Below are 22,923 nucleotides of genomic sequence, written 5' to 3'. Positions count from 1 at the left end.
GCCTATTCCTGGCCAGGATTTAAGCAGATCTGAAATACCATGACACAGTACGCACAAACAGTATCCTTCCATCTGTGACTCACCGCCTAGAGTCTGTATGCACCCTGCATCTCAACTACAGAACCATCTGATCCTAGCTTTTCTTTAGCACAAGGTCAGTACAAGATAATCTCTCCTCTGCGTCTCAAAACGCTCAGGTACTGTTTTCGTTGTTGGCATTAATAGTAACTTTTGAAGTCGCTTTCGAAGGCAGAAAAGAGGGACAGAAAGGCACACGAACAGGGTGAATATTACCCTGCCTTACTTGAGCTTGTGGAAAAGGAGCTGCAAGGTCATAGAAAGGAAGGACTGAAGCTCCCCTAGCTTCCCTGATAAAGCTGCACTGGGGCGTCAGTCAGTCCTGCTGTCCTATGGATGGAGCAGCACTACGAATTGCGGGAGTCGGGAGACCTGTCTCTATTCCCTGAGGGACCCTAGGCAGGTGCATACGAGCTGCAAGCGTTCAGCACTATTAGATGCAGGTTCAAGTAGTCCCTAAGCAGGCATCAGGTATCGGAGTTCATTTCTGAAACAGTGGTCCTAGCCGTCATTGCTTCAGCTGCTTCTTGGTTTAATAAGGGGCTAGCAATGCTGCCTTCATGAATTGCTGTGGAAGAAGGAGCCTGCATTAAGCCATGATTTGGGTCGAGTAGGTTTGCTGCCCTGCTCTGACACAGACTTTTTCTGTGTTCTCTGCCCTCTGTCGCGTAGTCCCTCTGTACCTTGGTTCTGCATCGATGAAGTAACAACAATGATCCTTTGTTCCTGCTGTAAACGAATGCTGTGTAGATGACAGACAAGGCTGTGAGGCACTGAGATGCTATGGTAACAGCTGGATAAGTATCAAAGATGAATGAAAATTGCTTTAGCGCTGCCGTTATTTGCTGGGAGATGAGATGCCCTATTTCCACTTTCCAGGTGTCCTTTGCATTAAGATTTGCCCATATATTATAAAAAGAAATCCCAGTAACATTAACCAATGCACATAACAGGCTACGTGAATATTGGTAGCAGGTATCAATGAGCCTAATTAGAAAGGTACTTTCCTTTCAGGTTAGGACTCTAAACTAGGGACCTTTATTAACCCTGCAGCAGTCCACCTCTTCTCAGCATACTGAGCAGGCCATCAATGAAAAGATACCAGTTTGTTAAACCAATACTGTAACTAGTTGTAATTATACTTGCTGAAATGCGAAGCCATCCTGCAGCAGGGCATACGTAGTTCGCATGATTTAAAGTCATTACTGACTGCTCAGGGCACTTTTCTGCAGACACGTGCCAAACCACAGTGAAAGCAGGGAGTTAGCCATGGAACTGCTATTTAGTAAGTGGCTCTTGCTTTTATCAGTGGAATATGGCACTGCAGACTGCTGCAGGCTTATGCTTGCCCCACCGGTCTGGCCAGCTGACACAGCGACAAAGCAGGGAAGTTGTCAGATTTCACCACAAAAGCTTACATGTGAATGCATCAGCACGGATGTCTTCCTACAGGTCCAGTCATTTCAGAGGAAAGTGCGCAACACCCTCTGCAATTGCAGGATTATTTAACCAGGGAAAGTTTTTCCTTGCCCTGCCGGTGGAGGACTGATGTATCTTGAGGCAGAGAGGTCACTATCCCTTCTAAAGCATCCAAATTGTTAATCAATTTTCAGAGTAAGAAATGGTGCTCATCTGGACGTACCATGTAGTGTTCATTCCACAGCTTTGGCAATTCCTATTTCCCACTTGCTTGACTTGTCCCAGACATGTGTTTGCATATAGTCAGATAATAGTTGCCGATTGTTTCTTTTTCTCCAATTGGCTTTCCAGTACCAGGGGAAAAAGATAAAAATCTACCGCAGGATGGGAAGGGAAGGGAACTAATCACTTAACAAGACCTAATTAGCAAGGGATTTTCACAGGGAACTCCTCCCGGAGTAATTGCTAGTCATTTTCAGCTGTGAATACAGGAAGACAAAATAGTTTTAAGATGCTTAATCAAGTCCTTGCAAAATACTGCTAGCACCCAGTAGCTGAACCATACTTGATATGGGCTTGAGCGGGGAGGGTGAAAAGAAGGTATTTACAAAGAGTTCTTGAAAAGCTCGCTAAGTATCTAATGAGACAGATTTCCTCTAGCAGCTCTCCCAAGACCTATTTTCTGGTCCTTTGGTAAACATTCAAAAACCAGCAGAGCGGTTTCAGCAGCTGCGTTTTTGAGCAAGTTTCTTTCTTCTCCACTTGGTGGGGAGAATCCTTCTGGACAGAAAACACCATCGCAAGATGCTTTAGGACTGCAACCCAGGAGTCATGGGGAGCAGCCTCCAGTCTGACTGAGCCTGTGGGTAATCCTGAGCACAGAACAGTGCTGGGGGAAAGGACAGGAGTCTGCTGTCCTGCAGTAGAAATAACGTATGCATTGCACCTGGAGCATAAATGCTGCAACAGCTGCGCACAGAGCTTGAGAGCTGGGTTTTGTCTGCTCTGACCCCAGGTCTCGAGTATCTGCTCAAGTTTGTCTAACTTGCACACCAAAGAGGCTATTTTGGAGTGCCGGGCAAGGGCTACTGAAGGATTTGCCTCCAGCACCTCCTGCCCTCTGTGCTCATCTTGCAGGTGCTAGATGCTGCTGTGTACAACCGTGTCTCTGGAGCTAGAACACAGACCCATTTTCTTTTGAAATATCATGGTCTGAATTGAATTAGCACCAGGACTGCTCCTGTCCTAGCACGGACCACCCTCAACGTGCCAAACAGACAGAGGCAATTGTGGGGCTGTACAGCGTCAGGCACAACAGAGCCACTGACAGTAGCCAAAAGATTTGTGCTTGCTTACTGATAAAACAAGATATCTCACCTTTAAAATATTTTATTTGTGCTTCTACTCCCTGCAGAACAAACCCAGCAGTATTACAGCTGCAAAAGGCATGTGTGCTCTTGCAGCTCATGACTCTAATCCTGTGAGCGACTTACTCTGTTAGCATGATAAACACATGCTGTAGAGGAACGGCACTAATTATGACCCTGTCACCTTCATCAGCTCCCCACTAATTGTTTTGGCTTTTTTTAATCTCAGTGCTTAGAGATGAAACATGATGTTTGGTTCTGCAAAGGAGTTGAAAAGAAAAGAGAAGAAAGACTTGCATTTTAAAATAGAAGCATCAGGTAGATCTTTCTGTTGGATTTGAAATTCAAATGACAGAAATTATAACTATTTTTTGTGTTATTAAAATAAGGCACGGGAAATTTTTAGAGGACTTTCTGGGACTGTCCATGCTGCCTGTCAGTCCACTGATCCACCTTGTTTTGGGCTCACATAATGCTCCCAGCCCAGAAGAAGGGTTCTCTGTGTCATGTCATAATAAAACTTTCCCAAATCTCTCCAGGCATTGTCAGACAGCTCAGAAACCTCACTGGTAATAACTCGCTTCCTAGGTTTTGAGGATGAAGGGTGAGACCTCCTTGTCATGAGCTCTGTGGATCTTGGAAGAACAAGGATTAGGATTCAAGCCTGCAGGCTGCAGGAAAAAACATGTATTTTGGTCCTCCAACACCCTAAAATAGCAAGTTAATGGAACAGTATCTGAATTTTCTGCTGGACGTTTCTTGAGTGATGTGCAGCTGTTCAAGCCTATCTAACACCTATGCGCAAGCAAAAGACCAAATACCTCACAAAGTAAAAATCAGTACTAAGATTTATTTAGGGGTGACACTCGCACTCAAAAATCTTCCCAGGTGCCCTTTGGAAAGATCTGGATACGAGAACAGTCATCTCACCACAGTGGGCAGATTCTGTCGCTGTACCAAAACCAGAGTGTAAACATGCCAGTGGTAGCCCTTATATTGACTTTCATGGTTCAGAAATGTTTTGAAAATGATCTGTAAGATTTGTATGAAATAAGGGAACTCTGAAAACTGTTAGCAAATCTTGCAGGGTGTTATTCTGTCTGGGGATAGCCCTCGAGGCAGAGATTTTCAGCCACTTGACTATGGCAATGAGAATGTTACTGCCACTGTGAGAGCAGCAACGTTTCCAAAGCAGCTGAGTGCAGTATAGATCACTCTATAGTAGTGCTCAGCTCTTAGTAGAAAGCTTTACACGGAGTGAAGTTGTTTTCATTTTCAGCTGTTCCGTGGTTTGCTCATCTGGGAGTTTGTTTCCTTTTTTCTGGATGAATCTGCAAAATACTTTACGTCATGTCAAGGCTTTAACTTGTGTTCTGGTTTGTTTTATGCAAGTCTCTAAAGGCACATTGTAGCTACAGTTGGAGAAATCCATAGATATCACCCAGCGCTCCAAAGAGCTGCTGCGGAAATGTGTAGCGTTTGTAAGAGCCATATGGCAAGATGCATGTGCAGGGCTTTCAACGCCTGCCTTATCAATGCCACTTCCTCAGCCGCCTACGAGCTCCCTCTTATGTGACCACCTTTGTCAGCACAGGCAGGCATGAAAGGTGCTGTTCTGCCTTCTCCAGGGCAGGCGGCAGGGCCCAGTAGACAGGATGGAGAAGGTGCCCACCTGACACAGACCTGCCGTGGGACCTCCTCCACTTCAGCTCTCTGCATCTCTGCTTCTCTAACCTTTTGGTCTGCCTTGACCATTCAGGCTTTAAGTTCCCTGGAAGAGGAGCCTGTCTCTCTGCATCTGCCCACCACAGCAGCATTTCTGTGGTCCCTGTCGTAAGACTTAGTGCGGCACATTGACTGTTCCTTACTATGGGGCAAGCTGAATGGGGGGATACCTTTCTTCTCCAAGTTTATTGGCAAACAAACATTAATCGTGATTTGAAGGTGCCTTGCAAGGCTCCTTACTGACAATTTTGTGTCCTCATCCTTTGTAGCCATTGAGCATTGCTTTAATGTATAGGAGTGCACCCCCATGACAGTGGGGTTTCATTTGCAAAGAGCAGCAGAGCAAAAATATCAGAGCAAGGCATGGCGCTCTCCACCCCCGCCGGACTTAGTGTGGCAAACGACTTAATTGGTATGTTCAGGTCTTGGTACAAACACGCATATGAAAAAAGTGCTGAGATGTCCATAAAGAAATGAAACCAACTATATAAATAATGATGAAAGGCATAACTGTAAACCTCCTGCATGAAGCCAAGCAGTCTAGGGCCTGATTTCCCATGGCTGCCTTGAATAATTTCCACGAGCAGTTTCTTCAGTAGCCTATGAAAGAAAATCAGCTTGGTAAGTGAACGCATTGTTATGCAATTGTACGTGTTTCTATTTTACCACATATTTATAATCAAGAGGAAATGTTTATGCCTACTGAACTTTGCTTTGCAAAAACCTCTTGCCGAACTTGTAGCAGAGTTACCATTTTCAGAAACACTTCCCTCTAAATGGAGGATGATAGAAGAACACATGTCCTTTCCCATCGATCTCATAGTCTACAACCAGGGGAGCTTTGGCAAGAAGAGGGACAAAGACGGTAACGTGTGAAAACAGGCTCTGCTAGTTCTGCTGCTCTCAGACTATTTGTTACATGCAGGACTGAGACCGGTTATTTTTAGCTATCGCAAGGTATGCAAACAAAGGAATATCAGGATGTTGACCGGGAATCAGGAGATGTGTCTCTGGATCCAAGTGCAGAGGATCAGCCTGTGTTTCATGTGAATTGGGGTGGTTTGGAGGCAGAGTCATGCATATACATGATTTGCTCTGCAACTGACGCACAGCAATCAAACGCAAACTCATTTATATTTTAAAATCCGGACTTTAATTGCCAGCCCACGTTTCTCTGTGTGTGTAGGCAAAAGGGAGAACTCTTCACCCAGCTGCGTTTGGATGCTGGCTTTTGGGAGGGAAAGAATTGCTAAGAGCTGCCTCCATCCAAGGCTGAAGCTCTTTTTGCACAAAGCCTTGTGCAAAAAGTCTCAAGCCTAAAGGGGGTTGCTATCTTCCAGGAATCATCTTCCATCTAGCTAATCCCCTTGCTCAGACCATGAGCTATTTTGTCACGCCTCTAACTTTAAATACAGATTCACTGGCCTTTCTCGCTCCAGTTGCTATCCCAGGCGACCTCGCCTTAAAGTTTTATACTCAATTTTCCAATCTTTAAGTCCCGCCACACACGGATGCATTGCCCTTCCTAGTCACATGTTAAAGTATCATTCATCTCCTCTCTGTCACACACGTGCGCACGCACACACACCCTTTTACTTCTTCCTCCAGAGACTCAGACTTCCTGCATTACGCAGACAAAGCTGGTTTCATGAAGCCGTTCTGCTAGGACCTGCATGACACGATGTCACCATCACCTCACACGGCCCAGCTCGAAACCTGTCAGAATCGTATGAAACCCCAGGTCCACAGGCTTGAGTTGTGTGTCAGTAACATGAGAGGGAACTTACAGACCCCGAGAGCAAGGGAGAGATCGAGTCATTCATGATTTACCATAAGGGGAAGGTTTGGAGATGACAGGAAACTGTGATAATGTGGGGGGAGACCTTGTCAAAGACTGATTACTAGAAAAGCGAGAGAAATAGGGCCATTCAGAACATCATCTGCATTGTTAGTGCAAGAAGAAGTTCATTCTGCCTTGGGGCTCAGCTGGTTTTCAGTCTAATAGCAAGAGATGGGTGCATTTTCAAAGTGTTTATTAAACATTTAAATCCTTCTGGTTTGGTCAGTATTTCACTGGATTAGCAGAAACTTCTATACCCTGGGATCACTGGTGTTTGTAGGTAGCCTTTTAACCTTTGTGAGTTTAATATCTCGTTTTTCTGTGCAAGTACCTGCTTTCTCTCTGAGATGCCATCTGGTGCCAGTAGCCTGGCTAATGTGTCTGCTGTGCAGGCACTCAAGGAAATGCAGTAACTGCTCCAGCACTCCGGTGCATTTCTAATTGTATATCCCTTTGCTGATCCAGCCTAATAGTCACGTGTTAACACCAGATACAGCAGTGGAAATCTCTCTCTTGCCGCATGTATTGTTCGTAGCGGGCCTTTTTCTCAGAAGAGCTGAAACATAATTGACTGAAATCTTCCAGCTGCTTTGGTGCATTTCTGCCAGGCGCTGCCGGAGATTTCAGCCTTTTCTTTCCCACACCACAGCCAAGCTCTTTATGACGTTTTCTTTTCATTTCCTCCTCAAAAGCTTAAGGACTGTCCTTCCACTTGCTTGGCATGGCAGATACTGAAAAGAAAAATCAGAACGACATAAAAAATGTATGTTAAAATTCCCTGTCTGAGTGAAGTTCAGCACTGCTGAGTGCGGCAGAAATGAAAGGAGGGTGATCTCTGTGATATGGCTCATTAACGAATGGCAATATCCTTACCTTGTTCCTTTCTTTCTAAAATCAAATTAGAAGTGAATTGTTATACAAACTGGCAGAATGGGAAGGACAGATGAAGCTCAACACTGAGCAGGCCTGGTGCTTATATTGGGACTGTGCCTTACAGGCAGAAAGTTAGGAGCTCTCCTAAACTGAGCAGGTGCTGCCTGGGGAAGCCTTGCACAAGCACTCACCTCTTATCGATATACTCGTAAGCCACTGTCTTGTACAATTACACAAAAGAATCTTTAAATCTACAAAGGAGTGAAACAGCAGTCATTCAGGTGCCAGATCTCATCTTTCAGGCTTGTGGAGGGATGTTTATCTAGGGAATTTTATTTTTTAGCTCAAAAATTTTCCTTTCATTTTTGATGGGTAATCCAGGAGTGGGGAAAGAGAAGAGCCATTCATGGTTTTTTGGCCATCCCAGGCAAAACCAGCACAAATAACAAAAGCAAGCTTCCAGGCGAGCAGGGCACTTTCCAGAGATCCGGGAGTTGCTTTCATACAGGGCTTGGCCGGAATCACCTCCAGTAAATGAGAAAAAGGGCTTTTGCTATGCACCATTTTTAGTAAAATTGATCCTTCTTCTTGACAAAGATCGAAGAAATCGAATCTGGATGGGGAGATACTGTGAGTCTTGTTCACTCAGATTAATTCCACTCACCTAATTCCCCATGGAACCTGGCGGCACTATTTCATCCATATGGAAAATAATGCCCGGTAAAGCCACCTATAGTTATGCAGCTTCCTGCACTGGGATGATGGAAGCTAATTCCACATTTCCTATAACTTCTGTTTCATTGCCTTTGGCAGCCAACCAGCAAAGCAAACGAACTGTCCTCCGATAGATTTTCTAAGAATAAATTTCTTGTTCTGTCTCTGACTAAATCCAGTTTACTGCCCTGAAGTAAACTCACTGTGAAGCCATCTAGAGGTAAAGGAGATATACTTCACACGTCCATGATTTTAGATGAGGGTGGTAGAGCACTATTTTTACAGACGTCTACACTGGCAGTGGTGTTTGTCCTTTTGCCAACCTCTCTGACTGTACTGAGCAGCCCCTCTCTCGGGCAGCATGGCGGCCCTCGGTGCTCTCTCGGGCACCACTGAGCTTCCTTTCTCCTCTCCTGGTCTTGTGCTGGACTTGGTCTGGCCAAGCCGTAAGACAAGCGTTTAATTTTGAGGTCACGTATTTACATTTGTGAATGCGCTAGAGATTTTGCTGAACTTCATTCTTATGAAATGGCTCCCAATGGCTAGTAACATTACAGTGAGCACCTGAAAATTAACTGTTTAGTCACAGCCTAAACCGCAACCTGGACTTTTCTCTCTGGCTTATTGTTGATATTTCGGCAAAGTATCTGAGCTGCCTCCTCCCAGCCTCCTTCCCTCTCCCTGTTGGCTCCTGGCAAATTGATGTGGATCTGTTCAGCACCACAGGCAAGCCTCGGGGGGGAGGGGAAGATTAATTGAAGACTTAATTTCTTCTGTTTTCGTTTGATTAGCTAAGTGGAAGAGGCATGAGTCCCTGCTTATGTGCTACTGGAGGCCTCGTGTCAGCCATGAATCACAGCTCCCAGCTGCCACAGTCTGGTTGCATGTCAGGTTAATTATGATATCGTAGTAAATAGTCCTGCAGGCAGAGCCCATCAATTATAGCCCTCCACATGCAGCTGTACCCGAGACAGGACAAAGATGAGAAAAAGGAGCTCAGATAAAAGTGGGATGGGTCAGGGGTTTAGGAATGTCTCTGGCAGGAGGGTTGGGAGATAGGAACAGGTCTGAAGGGTCCAATTCTCCAACGGGCAGCAGCAGCCCGTTGGAGCCAAAGGAGCCAAACTCATTGGCCAGACTGTCAGGTACAGTAAATAAATCAAAGTTAGCAAGCAATCAATAAAATGAAATGTACTTGCACAGAGTCTTACAGGAAAGCTAAATAATCCCAAACGTGTGAGTGACCAGCAAACAAGGAAACAGACTTTCCTTCTCCTCAGTCTTGACAGCCTAACGTCAAGCTTTACTTACTGCCTTGGTACCACAATACCATCCAGCTCTCGCCCTTCCAGACTCTTGCAGATCAAAATTTCTTTTTGCGGCTTAATACTGTTCTATGAGCGCTTGAAACGAGTATTGGCCTAATCGATGCCCAGCTGAGACATCAGACAGCAGAGCAAAGCCATAAACATCACTACTGCATGCAGCGCGTGGTTTTCAAAATCTAGGGCTTTACTCAGTGCAACGTGAATACCAGAAGCCCTTAAATTTCCCCTTCCCCATTTTGCCACAGGCCACTCATTCTCTCTGTTAGCAAGTTTATGTTGATTTCTTTCTGGTTTTCATTGTTTTTATCTTAATTTTGGAGCCTGATACATCACACAAAATATCTTATTGGTGTTTGCTTAGAGTCAGATGAAGGGGCAATGACAAGATGCAGTGAGGAGTTACCATCAGCTTCCCTTTCGTCATTAATCCTGCAACTGAATCAATTGGTCACTAGCACGTTGCTAGCTTTTGACAAACTTCCCGCTGCACTCAGTCTCCTGAGCTGTGTCTCATGCCTGGGGTTGGCACTCTTAAAGGACACTTCCATTAAATTGACTATTTTCATCTTCCGTGCATTGCCCAGAATCTTCTGGCCGTGCTGGCCTGTGTATCCACTCCAGTGAGTGCTAAACATTTATTTTGGGCCCAGGAGGGAGCACAGGCCAGCCTCGGTTAGCTCAGTCTGATGACTGCAAACATACATGCGCCGTATGCCCATAGTATCAGCCATCCCTTATACAACTCTCTTAAAATACCAGCCACTGCAGCTCTCCATACCTCTCTGCCCTTCTGCACTGTGGAGTGCATGAACTGGTCATGCATCCCGGGAAAAAGATTTCCTAAAGGTTTATTTAAATCTGGCCACCAAAAGACCCTATCTGGTAACATTTTGCCCCCTGGAACTCCCTCCTGCCTCCTGTTTCGTCCATTCGCTTATGTTCCCTGTCAGCAGTGGGTACCTCACTGGAAGAGTGTTGCAACCGTCACTTGAATTCAAATTCTGGGGAGAGGCAATGAGCACATACAGCCTCCATCCCTGACGAAAAGGCAGGGACTCCAGCTGGTAAGAGAAATCCAGGCTGAGAGCTGCCTAAGGCTTTCTTGGAGATTTGAAGTAATTACAGGGAACAAAAAACTTCATACTTTAAAATGTCAAGCAGTGTTTATCTGAAATTCTTCCCAGCTAAGGGGAAATGAAAGAAGATGCAGCAATAAAAAGGAGGAATGTCAAATCCGGCGGCCTGGAAATGCATCAGCTAGACTGCCTGCCTGCCAGACTGACCCTCTGGGCCCCAATCCAGAAGCGCCATCCGACCCTCGCTGGGGTCACAGAGGGGCATTAACACACTGACTTTCAGGGAACATCTTAGAGTCAGCACTCTTATAAATCTTTTTCTGCCTCAGTTTCACTTTTCTGTGTGTCTAAGGTCAGAATCCTCCATTTATCCACAGACATCAGAAATATGGACATCTGCAAAAAAGAGCAAAAGGCCAAAGCGTTCTACTTCCCTTTTCACTCAGAGACACGTGGTTCAAGGCAACGGTGAATGGAGCTTCAGGTACCGAGCGAAATGGGATGTGATGTACCCACCATATATCTGGACCAAAAAGAAGCTGGGCATTGTGTCTTCCTCACACCGCAGCCAAGCCTCAGCTACCAGCCTGGCTGTGAAACAAAAAAGGGAAAGGTGATACAGAGTGACGGAAGGCGCATGTATTGCAAAGCTCCTCATTCTTTTTGAAAGATTGTCTTGAAATGTATGAAATGGTCCAGTGCTTGTGACAGCCCTGACAGAATGCTAGGTGTGAGGCAAAGTGGAATTGCAGCTAGCGTCAGTATTTGGCAGTTGAGTCTGGTCACAGGGGGTAGTTGTGGGAGATTAACTCCCCCAGCCTGGGATGTCTCCTTCTGGACAGTGAGAGCTACCATGTCTGTGCTTACAGAATCCAATGGCACCAGGAATCTGGCTGCTCCTCAGACAGCAGATTCCTCTTACACCCAGGGAATGACATTTGGGCCCGTACTTAGCCACCCTTCTGCACAGGAGAGCTAAACCGGGTGATCACCTTGCTCGCTGCTGGCTGGCGGGTCTGCAAGGATGGTACTCTTACCTGCAGCTGACACCCTACACACAGAGCTTTTTGAATCCTTACTCTGGCCTCAACAAAACCACCTTTGGTTCATGGTTTCTCCTGAGGCAAATGCAAAGACATGCAAAGCTGTTTGTAAAAACGGACCTGGGCATCTGACATTTCAAGACAAACCCCACGTCAGTCCCATCGGCTGTGGTTAGGTTTTGCCTGCCCCCTGATGTCTGCAGTGCCCGATAGCCTGCAAAGGATGCCAGGGACGTGCGCAGCTGCGCTCCTGCTGCCTGGCGTTCCTCTCTCCTTGTCAGCTTCTGAGCAAACAAAACCAGCTGTTGGAGGGCAACTGCTCGGTAAAAATGCTGTATTTTGCATACGTCACCTCCCTACTGCTACAGAAACAATCCATGGTGTTTATAAAAGCCTGTTCACACTTCCCACCCTGCACACCCTTTACCTTATATTTGGGGAAGAATTGGGCTGTCTGAAACGGACAACTGAAGTGGACGAATTCTGCAAACACTGGCTGTGGCAGACTCAATACCTGGAAGGTCTCTCAGACCTTGAACAGACATTGACTGTCAAATAGCTGCTTGCTTATGTTCCAAAGCGGCAGGCTTGGCTATGTGTTTGTTCCAGCCTAGGCATTTAAAGCAGACCGACCCATGAGACCGCGTGTCCTCAGCCCAGTTCCACCCCAGGAGACCAAAGCTCAGGGGCGACAGCACCCCGTGAAGAATACCGTTCCTGCGGAGGGCCGCCTCTCGCCACCCCGGCTCAGGGAACAGCATCTCTGCCGATACGCAGGCAATCCCAGCTGCACGTGCTGAAACCCAGGAGTGCAACACACTCCTCCTTTTCAGGTGTTGAGGTGATCGAGCTCAACGTTGCCCAGACTGTATAGCAAGAAACTTTTTAAATGGTACTTATGTGGCAGGGGAGGTGGAGAGGATGTGGTATACATGCATCACAAATTCATTTGATTTTTCTTCAGCAAATGTGTTTAGGTGCCATAATTACATGAATGCACTTCATATCGCTGTGTTCTACTACAAGAGTGCACCTTTGGGAGAACTGTACGTTCCTAATACAGACACTTAGAGAAAGTCACGTTTGCTGCATTAACAAGACCATGAATTTCAAACTTATACAAAGAAATGTTGCAGTTAGGATCCCACATTTATTTGCTTTTCTGTGAGTAATCTGAGTACCTATTGATTAGATTTGCATATACAGTGGTACATCGTGTTTTCAGCAGGTATATTTGCATATACAATTGAATTGATACGCTCCTGTAAGCGCAGTAATTACTGTGTGAATCTGGCAATGTAGTTACCTCTGATTAATGGAATTTCAGGCTTCCTATCATGTTGAATGGATCTAGCTGCTACAGGTCATATGGAAGCAGTAACCAGATAGTAAGATGGAGGTACATGATTGCATAATGGCAGCATAAGAACATCGTCAGGCAAGAGCCCTGTTTTGGCAGATCCTGCCAACGTAGACATTTTGAGACAGTCTGAAACACAGGGAAGAAATGAGCCAAGAAGGGATGCACAGGAGTACAGCAATAAGCAGGAATAAACAATGTTTTTCTGTCATACAAAAAGTCTAAGGCAATGTGTCGGAGGAGAGTCGGTCTCTCCTGGCTCCTGTCACAGGAGCTTCCCCACTAAATCTCTTTGTCTTTGCTTGTAACTGCTCCCAGCCCGTAATCGTATCCCTTCACCATTTCCAGCTCTGATGAAACAGTGGTTCTTCCTGTTAAAGGCTTTTCTTCGGACATAGAGAAGACGGTCGCAGCATGGAAGGACGGTGGACAATTCTTTTTCATTTATTTAGCCGTGTTAGGGAGCACAAGGCATTGCTGTGCTGGCCACACCGTGCTGCTGGTCACGGTACACAGGCATCGTAAAAGGTAGTCCTTGTCCCCAAGGGGTTACATTCTTCCCTGAAGGTCCTTCACCTATCAGGTTTACCGGCACCCTTGACAAGCCTTGGGTGAGCTGTCAGGTGGCAAAGAAGATGCCCCTCTGGAGAACACTGCAAATTCCCTTGGTGTTTCGCAGGAACCGAGAGTTGCTCCGTGTCTCTAACCTTGCAGCAAGCGACCGGTGGGGATTCCCCCCAGGATTGTCTCTCTTTCACTTCCAGCTTTACAGAACAGAACAAATTTGCTGCCTCTGCCTTGTTGCGTGTTGCCAAGTGATAGCAGTTTTGGAGAAAATAAACACGTAGAAAAACAGACCGTTGAGAGGAGCCCAGAGGAGGTGGCAAACTTCATAGACAAACCTAATGAGCTGGGAGCTGGCAGAATGGCAAGGCTTTGCCAAGTTACGGTTAAAATAATTTCAAATACACAATGTCTCTGCATACAAGGGATAAAAGTCCCACGCAGAGAGAAGAGTCTGCCTTGTTCCGTTGCGCAGCAGGAACTTGAGAAGGATTTTTTTTCCTTTTTGCTCAGAACTTTAACTTTTCCCTGAAGCTTTGGTAGCTGCGGGCATGGAGACAAGCAACTGTTGTTTTGTCTGTTGGAAACCACTATCGCATCCTCCCTCACCTTACTTCTCTTACATGTCCACAAAACATGCAGCCCCATTATAGCAGATAATTTATTGGTCTTCTCAGTACTCTTCTGCTTTATGCTGCTAACAACTTTTGGAAGGTTATTTGTCCTTAAGCACTTACAATTCTTCCTCTGCGGGAGCATAATCAGTCATTATTAGCAGCAGTTTCAGACTCTAATCATAAAGCTGTTATTTCTGCTTAATTCTAACCATGCTGAATATTAATTTGATGTTTAATCCCCCTGGTATCTGGCAATATTGTGGTGGTGGTGGTGTTATTGTTGTTGTTGTTGTTGTTGTTATTATTAATGTGACACAGTGAAAAACTAGCACTGTAGTAATCATATCCTTATTTATTTACCATTGCATAGATCTCAGTTTCTCTCTCTTGCCACCCTGTGTCATGCAGTCTCTCAGTACAATGTACCAAAAGGGTGTCCCACGTATACAGAGGAGCGGGAAGACTCCCGGACCAAGGGACAATGGCACTTTTAAGGAAAGAGCCTGGCAGGAAGGCTGGCAGCACAAAGGAGGGTGCAGGCACGTGGTCCCACACTGTTGCGGCCCCGAGTTCTGGTGACTGCCTCAAAGAGCAAAAGGCTGAGGGCACCGAGTGCCAAGAGCTGGTGGGAGAAAACCCATGTCCCTGCTTTGCTTTTCTCTCTCTCTCTCCTGAACCATCATCTAAACGGTTAGAGTTGAATTCTGATTTATATCTATGATCATGGTTTGTGTGAAAATATCACTCCAAACTCACTCTGGTTTTCTTCGTCCTCCACTAAAAAAAAAAAAAGGCCCCACAGCAAACCTGTTAAGCTTTCAAACACGAAGCAGCAATTTATCAAACGTTGCAAACCTCACCAATAGAGAAGTGACAAAGCCACTGCAGTAAATTCCATGGTAAGAGCAATTTATCAGAAATGCCATTATTAACAAGTCATTATCTGCTGGGATCAATACAGCTATTTTACAAATGAAACTTAAGAACTCCTTAACAACTGGTGAGGGAGCTGGTATCAACCAGCTACTGCAGGCTACATTCATACATGAGAAATGCCATGATATGCCCTAAAATGAGAGGCTAAAAAGCTCTTTTTGATGCGATGATGCTCTGAAGATGTGGTCTGGTATTCTGTCCATCTTTGAAAAGGGAAAGACGGCAGTTGTGCCAGCCAGACCTTTCTTCACTGAATGCATTCCCTGCTGCTGCTCTGTAACATAAACACAGGAAAAGAGAAGGAACCGGTGGGAGCACATGGCGTTTCATGCCAGGATGGGCGTCTAGTCAAGCCAAACCCTCCTGACCCCTCAGACCCTACAACTCAGTCAACCTCTATTTCTACGCATGTATTGACCTAATAGTCCTTTCTAATGGGAGCATCGGTAGTCTTTCCTTCTCCAGACACATTTAGTGAGAGATGAGGATCACTGACCTCTAAACACCGAGCACTGAGGGTGAAAGGACCTCTTAGTGACTGACCTCGCTTTATCATTTAGCACTCACTGTGCAAAACATGGCTGTTTGTCACAGCCCCTTCCTTCTTTTCGCTCCATCATCATCTTTGAAATGAGTTACGAGGAGACGTAGCCGTGAGGGCAGTGTTGACCCTGGGCAACGAGCAGCAGTGCAGATCGACTCCCAGGGCCCTTTTGGGAGCTGCTGGTCCACGCCTGACCCTCAGCCAGCTACTCTTCTGTAGAGTATCTCTGATGCTTCAGCAAGCTGCTAAAATATTTAATCAGTATCTGACAGTCGTGCATCCTTGCTGTTATTTTCCTTGCTGTAACAATGAAAAATAACGCAGGAAATGTACGTGGGGATTTTCACATTTGTTTTTACTGTAAAACCTGTGATTTCTACCTGAGGCTGAGAAAGAGCAGCCAAGACACACAGACGTTGGCTCACATGATTTGGACTTTGTTGCAATATTCAGGAGTCTGGTTTCCCTGCTGGTCAGCAATTCATTTACTATTTGGCAGATGTAAGATGAACCACCTGGACCATGGAATGAATTTGCTCCTTCTATGGCTGGGAATGAGAATACAGCAGCATCCAGCACCTCATTTCATTCACTGTTCAGAAGATAGAGCCACTCTTCGATGCCAGCTCCCCTGATAGGCGACGCAGCTGGCTGGGATCCCTCCACCAACTTCCTGGAGCTTCTGGACAGACCCCTCAGCTTCTCCCTGTGCCCTCCTGCATTTCCCCTCGTGTAAATGAGCCTCTGCAACCGAGAACCCGCTGCTCATCAGACCCTGATACAACACTCTGGTAAATGGGTGGCTCTCTTTCCCCAGTTAAGACAGAAGTGGCAACAGCGCCATTTTGATTATTTGCAGTCTGGTGACTTGCTTTTTAGGACATAAAAGAGTTGGAATTGAGAGGGGCAGTGAAATGTTCGTGTGGGTTATTACCCACAAGGATGGTAGCACAGTAGGGGGTACCTGTACATAGTTAGTACTCTTAGGGTTTGCCAGTGCCACGGACTCAGGCTGGCCCTCGGCACAGGCGTGAAGCGTTCCTCCTGCCAGCAGCAGAGGTAAATGCACAGTTACTGCACCCCGCAAGCCAGCTGTCCTGCCAGCAGCGTGACGTGCAGAGTGTGTGCGTGATGACACGCGTGCACAGAAATGCACAGATCATGCCGAAGGTGCAGGTGTGCCACTAGTGCTGCAGAGCTGGGCACTGGAGAGTAAATGAAAGCCAGCATGAAGCTTGCAAGCATCAGCTCCCTTTGTATGCATTATTATATAGTCTTTGTTATGTGATTATATGCTAGGGTATTTCTTAACCAGAGAAGAAAAAGACCTCATTCCCAGCACTGTCTAAATTTTGAATGTATAACTTTGAAAGCTTAATCATATTCTTTTCACAATGCCTTATGGTTTATATATATTTGGGTTTTTGTTGCTTTTTTGTATTCACTCATTTTGCTGTCAATTTAAGCTTAATATTATTAAAATTGCTCTGGTTCGCTCTACTTAAAATTCTCCCGTTACAATATTTTTTGGAAAGAAGTGCTAAGTCAATTTCTTGCTCCTATTTTTCATTTGTCTCTAATGACTCATTAGATTAGCACCTTTGAAATTGCCAGCAGGAAGCAATAAGCCTGCTATCAGAAAAAGTCTTGCAGAAGCCAGTGGCAGGAAGTTTTGCAGGTTCAGGGCCGTGCGTTGGACCTCTGGGCCAGGGAGCTGATCTTTCCTCAGGACATAAATACGCCCCAGAGACATGTGACGTAATACCGCTCCTGAGGAGATGTTACGGGGCACAGGCAATAGTGGGCTAAAGACAGCATCCCGCAGCCTCTCTCCTTGCACAGCGAGGGTCAAAGGCTTCTGCACTCTTTGCAAGGTGAAGGGGGTAAATCGTCACTAGAGCCCCGCCACCTTGCCCAGGGGATCTGTGTGTTACTGGCAGGACATAATGGAGCAAATTTGACTTCCGAAGGGAAGATGGGCAGGAGAGAGCAGCAAATGCCTGCAGGTGGGGCAGGTGGCAGGGCTGCTGGGATGCTCATTGCCCTCAGCTGGGGCAGGGGCTGCACCAGGGCCCTATAAAAGGCGAAGGGGAAGGCCTCCCTCCCTCTCTTTCAGGCACGGGCTAAGCTGAGGGCGGAGGTGAGTGCAGCGGCCGTGGTGGTGCATGCTCTGCAGGGCTGAGGTGGGTACGAGGTCCTGCCGAGAAGTATGGGGGCTGCCCGGGCTGGGGGCCGAGTCCCTGTTGCTGGTCCTCAGCTAGGCACCGCACCGGGGTCACTGGGGATGGAGGAACGGGGGCCTCCTGCTACCCCTTTGGTGCTTCCCACCTGCACCTGCCACCCCTGCCTTTGAGTTCCTCCTGTCCCATGGTCAAAGGCTGCAACTCCTCTGAGGGAGCCCGGCTGCGCCCCAGCAGGGTCTGTGCTGCCTGGCACTGTGGCTGGGAGCCGTCAGGAGCTGTGCTTCGCTGAGGCTAGGGGTCAGCCTCAGTGGTGTTGAGAAGGTGCTCAAAAGCTTTAATCAATGCTAAAAGGAAAAAAAAAAAAGGCACAGGCAACTTATTGGTAGGCAAATACTTCCCTGTCAGGAGGCGAAACTGACTTTGCAGAAATACGTAGTCATACGCGCTATGGTTTCCAGCCTTATGGAAATGTCTTTTTTCAAAGGGTGAAAATAATAGTGCTCCTGTAACACCAGCTGCTACGCCTTTCCCTGGGGTGCTTGGGACAAAACCGGCTCTGGTCTGTGGAAAACATGACAAATGTCAAAAGTCTTTGTTCGTTGCCTCCCTTTCATTTCACAAAGATTGATAAATCTTGCTAGAGTGAAAAGGGAGGAGACAAATCTCCTTACAAGTGAAGGCAGCCCTCGGCTGCGGCACTGAAACCTTAGTGAATGAAGAGTGCAAAGTCAGAGCTGACCCTGGAGCAGTTATGTGGTCATAACTGCAAAGTCAGCACGCTGACTCGGGTGGCAAAGGGACAGGGGAGCCCGAAATTCATCTGTGCAGCTGGCTCGTTGCTGCAGAAAAGAGCAGCTCCTGAAAGTATTTGTAAGTGCAGATAAAGAACTTTTTCTTCCTTGCCTGCGAACATGGGGCTGACTCATAATCTCACAGATGACAAAAGCAAAATTTTCCCTGGCATTGGGAAAAATGATGTTTTCTTGCATGTGCAAACCACCTCTTTGTAATACTGGAGATTCAGTAAGAAAAACAATCTTTAGGCTGAAATAAGAGCAAATTTGTTCCAGCGTTCTGTTAGGGGTGACTTTTTGGCAAGCTGCTTTTCAAGACTTAGTGTCTTTACCGAGTCAGTTATTTAACTGGCGAGTAATGCTTGCTGTTTAACGGGAGTCCGGTGAATCGCCCCTTCTCTCGCCCGGTTGGTGCTTGTTGCAGAACAGGCATCGGTTGCATTACTGAAGTAGCCGAGCTACTTAATCCCCGTCGCGCAGCTTCGTCCTCGCTTTAGCTGAACGGCAGCTCTGGTGAAGAGCAATATAGCTGATAAATACTGTAGCGAAGACAGACGTTGTGCTTGGGCCGCTGTGCGGTGTTTACGGCAGGCAAAAAAACCTCCCGTTCCGTGACTGACAGCGTTGGCTTTCGGACCCTTCGCCCTCCGGTTCATTAGCGTTTAATTAGGCGCTACCAGCCAGACTTGAGTGAGTCTTGCTGAGTCCCATCCCCTGGACTGCCGCGGAGCTCCGACAGCTGCCGGAGGAGCCGAGCGTTAGCTCTCAGCCCGTCGCTCCCCGCTCCCCGCGGCGGGGGGCGGCCGGCCTGGGACCCTGCGCTGAGGCGGTGCGAGGCACGGAGGGGTGGCCTGCGGGAGGGGGTGCCCGGGGCGGACTTGGCTGGTAGCTGGGAGGCTGGTAGCCCTCCGGAAAGAAGCTGAAGCCGGTTAATTACGCGGGTATTAGCAGGGCACCTTGTGAGCTTTACAGTGAATTTTAAGTGTCTCTTTGGCTCAAATGCTAAAAATCTCCGGATTGTTGGGACTTGGTAAAATACGTGCATATTTTTGATTGTTGCGGCGCCTAAGAGGCGAGCCACAGATGGCAACTCTGTTAAGCCGGGCACCCGATTAGCACGGAACAAAAGCTGTCCTCTGCCACCGAGGATCGCACAATGTAGCCGTACTTCAGTAGTGCCTGCGGGCTCCCATTCAGGGCCATTGTTCCTTTGTCACGTCAAAGAAACGGGGAAAAAGAAGAGGGAAGTGGTAGATGCTCACGGGAGTAGTTTGGTTTCCTCCTTAGCTCAGTACTTCTTGGAGTAATTATATAAGAACTATTTATTACTAATAAAACCCTCTGACAGATTTTAATATAATCGTGGTGTCATTACTACTATTTGTGGAAAATGCCAAATATCCATTGTGGAAACACGAACGTTTTATGAGGTGATGCATTCCCTTTCCACGGTCCACCAGAAAGTGGTGTGAGGAAAGACCAAGGAATGATGTGTTATAGTCCATGCAGTAAGCCCTGGACGTTTTGCTCCTCCTACTGAACGCTGTCACTTGTGTGGAATTTAAAGCGTAAGACTTGTCCTTCCTCTCAGCCTGGTGTAGCCTTGACTACTGCGATCTCAAATGGCTTCGAGAAGCACAGCTCAAATCTTGACTGAACTTGGAAAATGGGTGAACTTGGAAATGCTGGGAAATATTTTTCGTATGACATTCATGCGTTTACGTAAGAATTAACTGTTACTTATGCTGAACAGTCCTTCCCTGGCTGATAGCTCAGGCTCCAGGAGAGTTACTGTCTGTGCTCCAGGCTTTGCAAAAGGGGTGGCTGCCTTTTCCACATCCAGTGGCATCACCAGAGATGTTAATGCTCTCGGCAAGACTCTTGCTGTCTGTCAGCGTTTGACTGTCCGCCGGCAGTGAACCGTCACGGGGTGCCAATGGAGTGGTGTCTGTGAGCATACGCTTGCTGGTGGAAACACTGCATAGCTCCCTCCTCCCCATCACGTTGGACTTCAGCTCCGAACTTGGCTGAAAACATCCTCAACGCAGTCACTGAGGGTAACGTTTCCATGTGATTTGCATGCATGCCGACTTTCCCCGCCGACTGCCCCGCTGGGCTGAGCAGGAAGGGCAGCAGCGCAAGGGCCTCACCGCAGGCGTTTGCTGATAGGCCGTTAAACACTTAAAATCTAATTACTAATACAGCTCTAACTTTAGGCTGTTTGCAAAGCTTTTTTTTACCAAACTATGCCTAGTGAAACAAACATGCTAATTAGCCACATCGGAAATAGGGTGGAAATAATAGTCCATTTCTCTACGCTTACGCTGTTTATGCCACAACAATAACTATACTTTGCTGGGAGAAATGCTGACGATGTGTTATTGTCTGGACTGGGGCTTAGTCTTGTTGTGATGGGAGAAGATGTTTAAGAAGATAAACAGTGGCTCAGTGGCTCCTGGCGATAAAGCCAAGATGCAGACTGGATGGGGTTGGGAGATGTTTCACCTCCCACCCCCGAGACACTTCTGACAGTCATGAAGATGTTTGTCACCAGGGGAGTCAGGGAGGGAAGGGGAAAGTTGCTTGTTGTTTATCCAGGGCTGTAGTTTATTGATAATATTTGCCATCTGTATCTTTACCATTCTTATCTTGCCTAGATGTATTGCTTAGTAGCACAAACTCCATTTCAGCATGGAATAAAGGGGCTCAGCTGCAATCAGATACCGCCATTCACCTAAGGTAGATTGGAGGTGAGCAATTAGTCACATCCCTGAGTTAAATATTTCAACTCCAGACCAATTTGTTGTGTGAACAGTTTCCAGCTGACAAAGTTGAGCTCCTCGTCCTTTTCTAGAACGATACGCTTTTTTTACCTCTGAAGGCTGTGTGATATGATTTTCCTTTCCCTTCTTAACGGTGCAGTGAAAGAAATATCCCCATCTCCCATGGATATATAAACCAGGTTGTGACTATGACCGCAGGATTGAGGTGCGTTATTATGTGAAACACGTTTGATCCTAGCAAAAATGTGGGTCCTGCTTTTTTCCCCACACTGTTACCTAGCAAGTCACTCGAGGGACCGTCTGGCAGAGCAGAAGGAAGGCAAAGGTGCTCTGCTGCTCTGCGAGTGGGATATCGGCTTTGCTGAAGGGGGGAGGCAGGAGCAGGCTGTGCCCCCAGGGCACAAGGCTGAGCTGGCTGTGGATGCCCTCTGGACGCTGCTTGAGTAGCAACAGTTTGGCAAGAAACTTACAGCCACTTCTGAGGCCCTGACTGAAGCTGGTCCTGCCAGCTGTCAGAGCAGGACCTGTGCGACGTGTGGCTGTGGGGCAGGGTCGCAGCAGCCCCTCAGGGCAGGCAGCGGCAACACCGCAGGGTCCAGTGGGCGCCTCGGGAAAGGGGAAATACCCAGTACAGATTCCTTGCTGCAAAATGGGCCCTTAGGAGCGCAGAAATGGGCAGTTCAGAGGGATTCTCTGCATCCAGAAGCCATCAAGATGGAAAATGTCTAACAAGCAAAAGAAAGATAGCAATAGGAACTGCAAAGGCATGTGGAAGTAGTCAGTGCCAAGGATGTTTCATCATGTAGAGAAATGTCCTTGCTTCCTTCAAGCCTTGCACTGACTTCTGAAGAGTATTTTTTCTTCTGGAAAACAGCCGAGTCTCTTGTTGCAGGAGAGTAAATTGGGATGATATGCATCTGATTTAATAATTAGGTACTGTAGCAGTTCCTAAGTGAACCCCGCCTTCCTTTTTTCCCCCTTCCCAGTTGGCACCTGCTGCTTTGCAAATCTGTTAATTCCTTGTTGTGGTTTAACCCAGCAGGCAGCTAACCACCACACAGCCCTTCGCTCGCTGCCCCCCCTTCAGCGGGATGGGGGAGAGAATTGGGGGGGGGGGGGAGGAAAAATTTTGGGTTTTAAAGACAGTTTAATAGGACAGAAAAGGAAGGGAAAATAATAATAATAATGATGATAAAAATATACAAAGCAAGTGATGCACAGTGCAATTGCTCACCACCCGCCCACCGATGCCCAGCCAGTTCTGAGCAGCGGTTGCCGTCCCCCCGCCCAACTCACCCCAGTTTATCTACTGAGCATGACGTCATATGGTATGGAATGTCCCTTTGGCCGGTTTGGGTGGGCTGTCCTGGCTGTGCCCCGTCCCGGCTTCTCGCTGGCAGGGCGTGAGAAGCTGAAAAGTCCTTGACTAGCGTAAGCACCGCTCAGCAACAACTAAAACATCAGTCTGTTAACAGCATTATTGTCATCCTAAATCCAAAACACAGCACTGTACCAGCTACTAGGAAGGAAATTAACTGTATCCCAGCCAAACCCAGGACATTCCTGAGCTGCAGAAAGCCTGCTTGCCCTGAGGAAGGCTGCATTTGCCAAACTGCTTGCATGCAGAAAGAAAATAGCAAGAGACAAGGAAATCTTTTGTTTGAGTTTTAGATGATCCT

At 46.9% G+C, this 22,923-nt stretch overlaps 1 protein-coding gene across 1 annotated transcript in view; it reads left to right on the top strand.

Moving 5' to 3' along the window:
• The first annotated feature begins 5,372 nt into the window (after window positions 1-5,372).
• Window positions 5,373-22,923, top strand: part of TMPRSS5 (transmembrane protease, serine 5) — a 38,354-nt gene continuing 20,803 nt past the window's right edge. Inside the window, exon 1 of the mRNA XM_009329556.1 lies at window positions 5,373-5,454. Within this exon, the coding sequence (XP_009327831.1) occupies window positions 5,373-5,454 (82 nt within the window). The remainder of the gene's footprint in view (window positions 5,455-22,923) is intronic.

This window comes from Pygoscelis adeliae, unplaced genomic scaffold, assembly GCF_000699105.1.
Source record: "Pygoscelis adeliae isolate BGI_AS28 unplaced genomic scaffold, ASM69910v1 Scaffold268, whole genome shotgun sequence".
NCBI classification, from domain to species: Eukaryota; Metazoa; Chordata; class Aves; order Sphenisciformes; family Spheniscidae; genus Pygoscelis; species Pygoscelis adeliae.
Note: the sequence above shows the minus strand (reverse complement) of the source record. Positions and strands in the feature narration are given on the sequence as shown.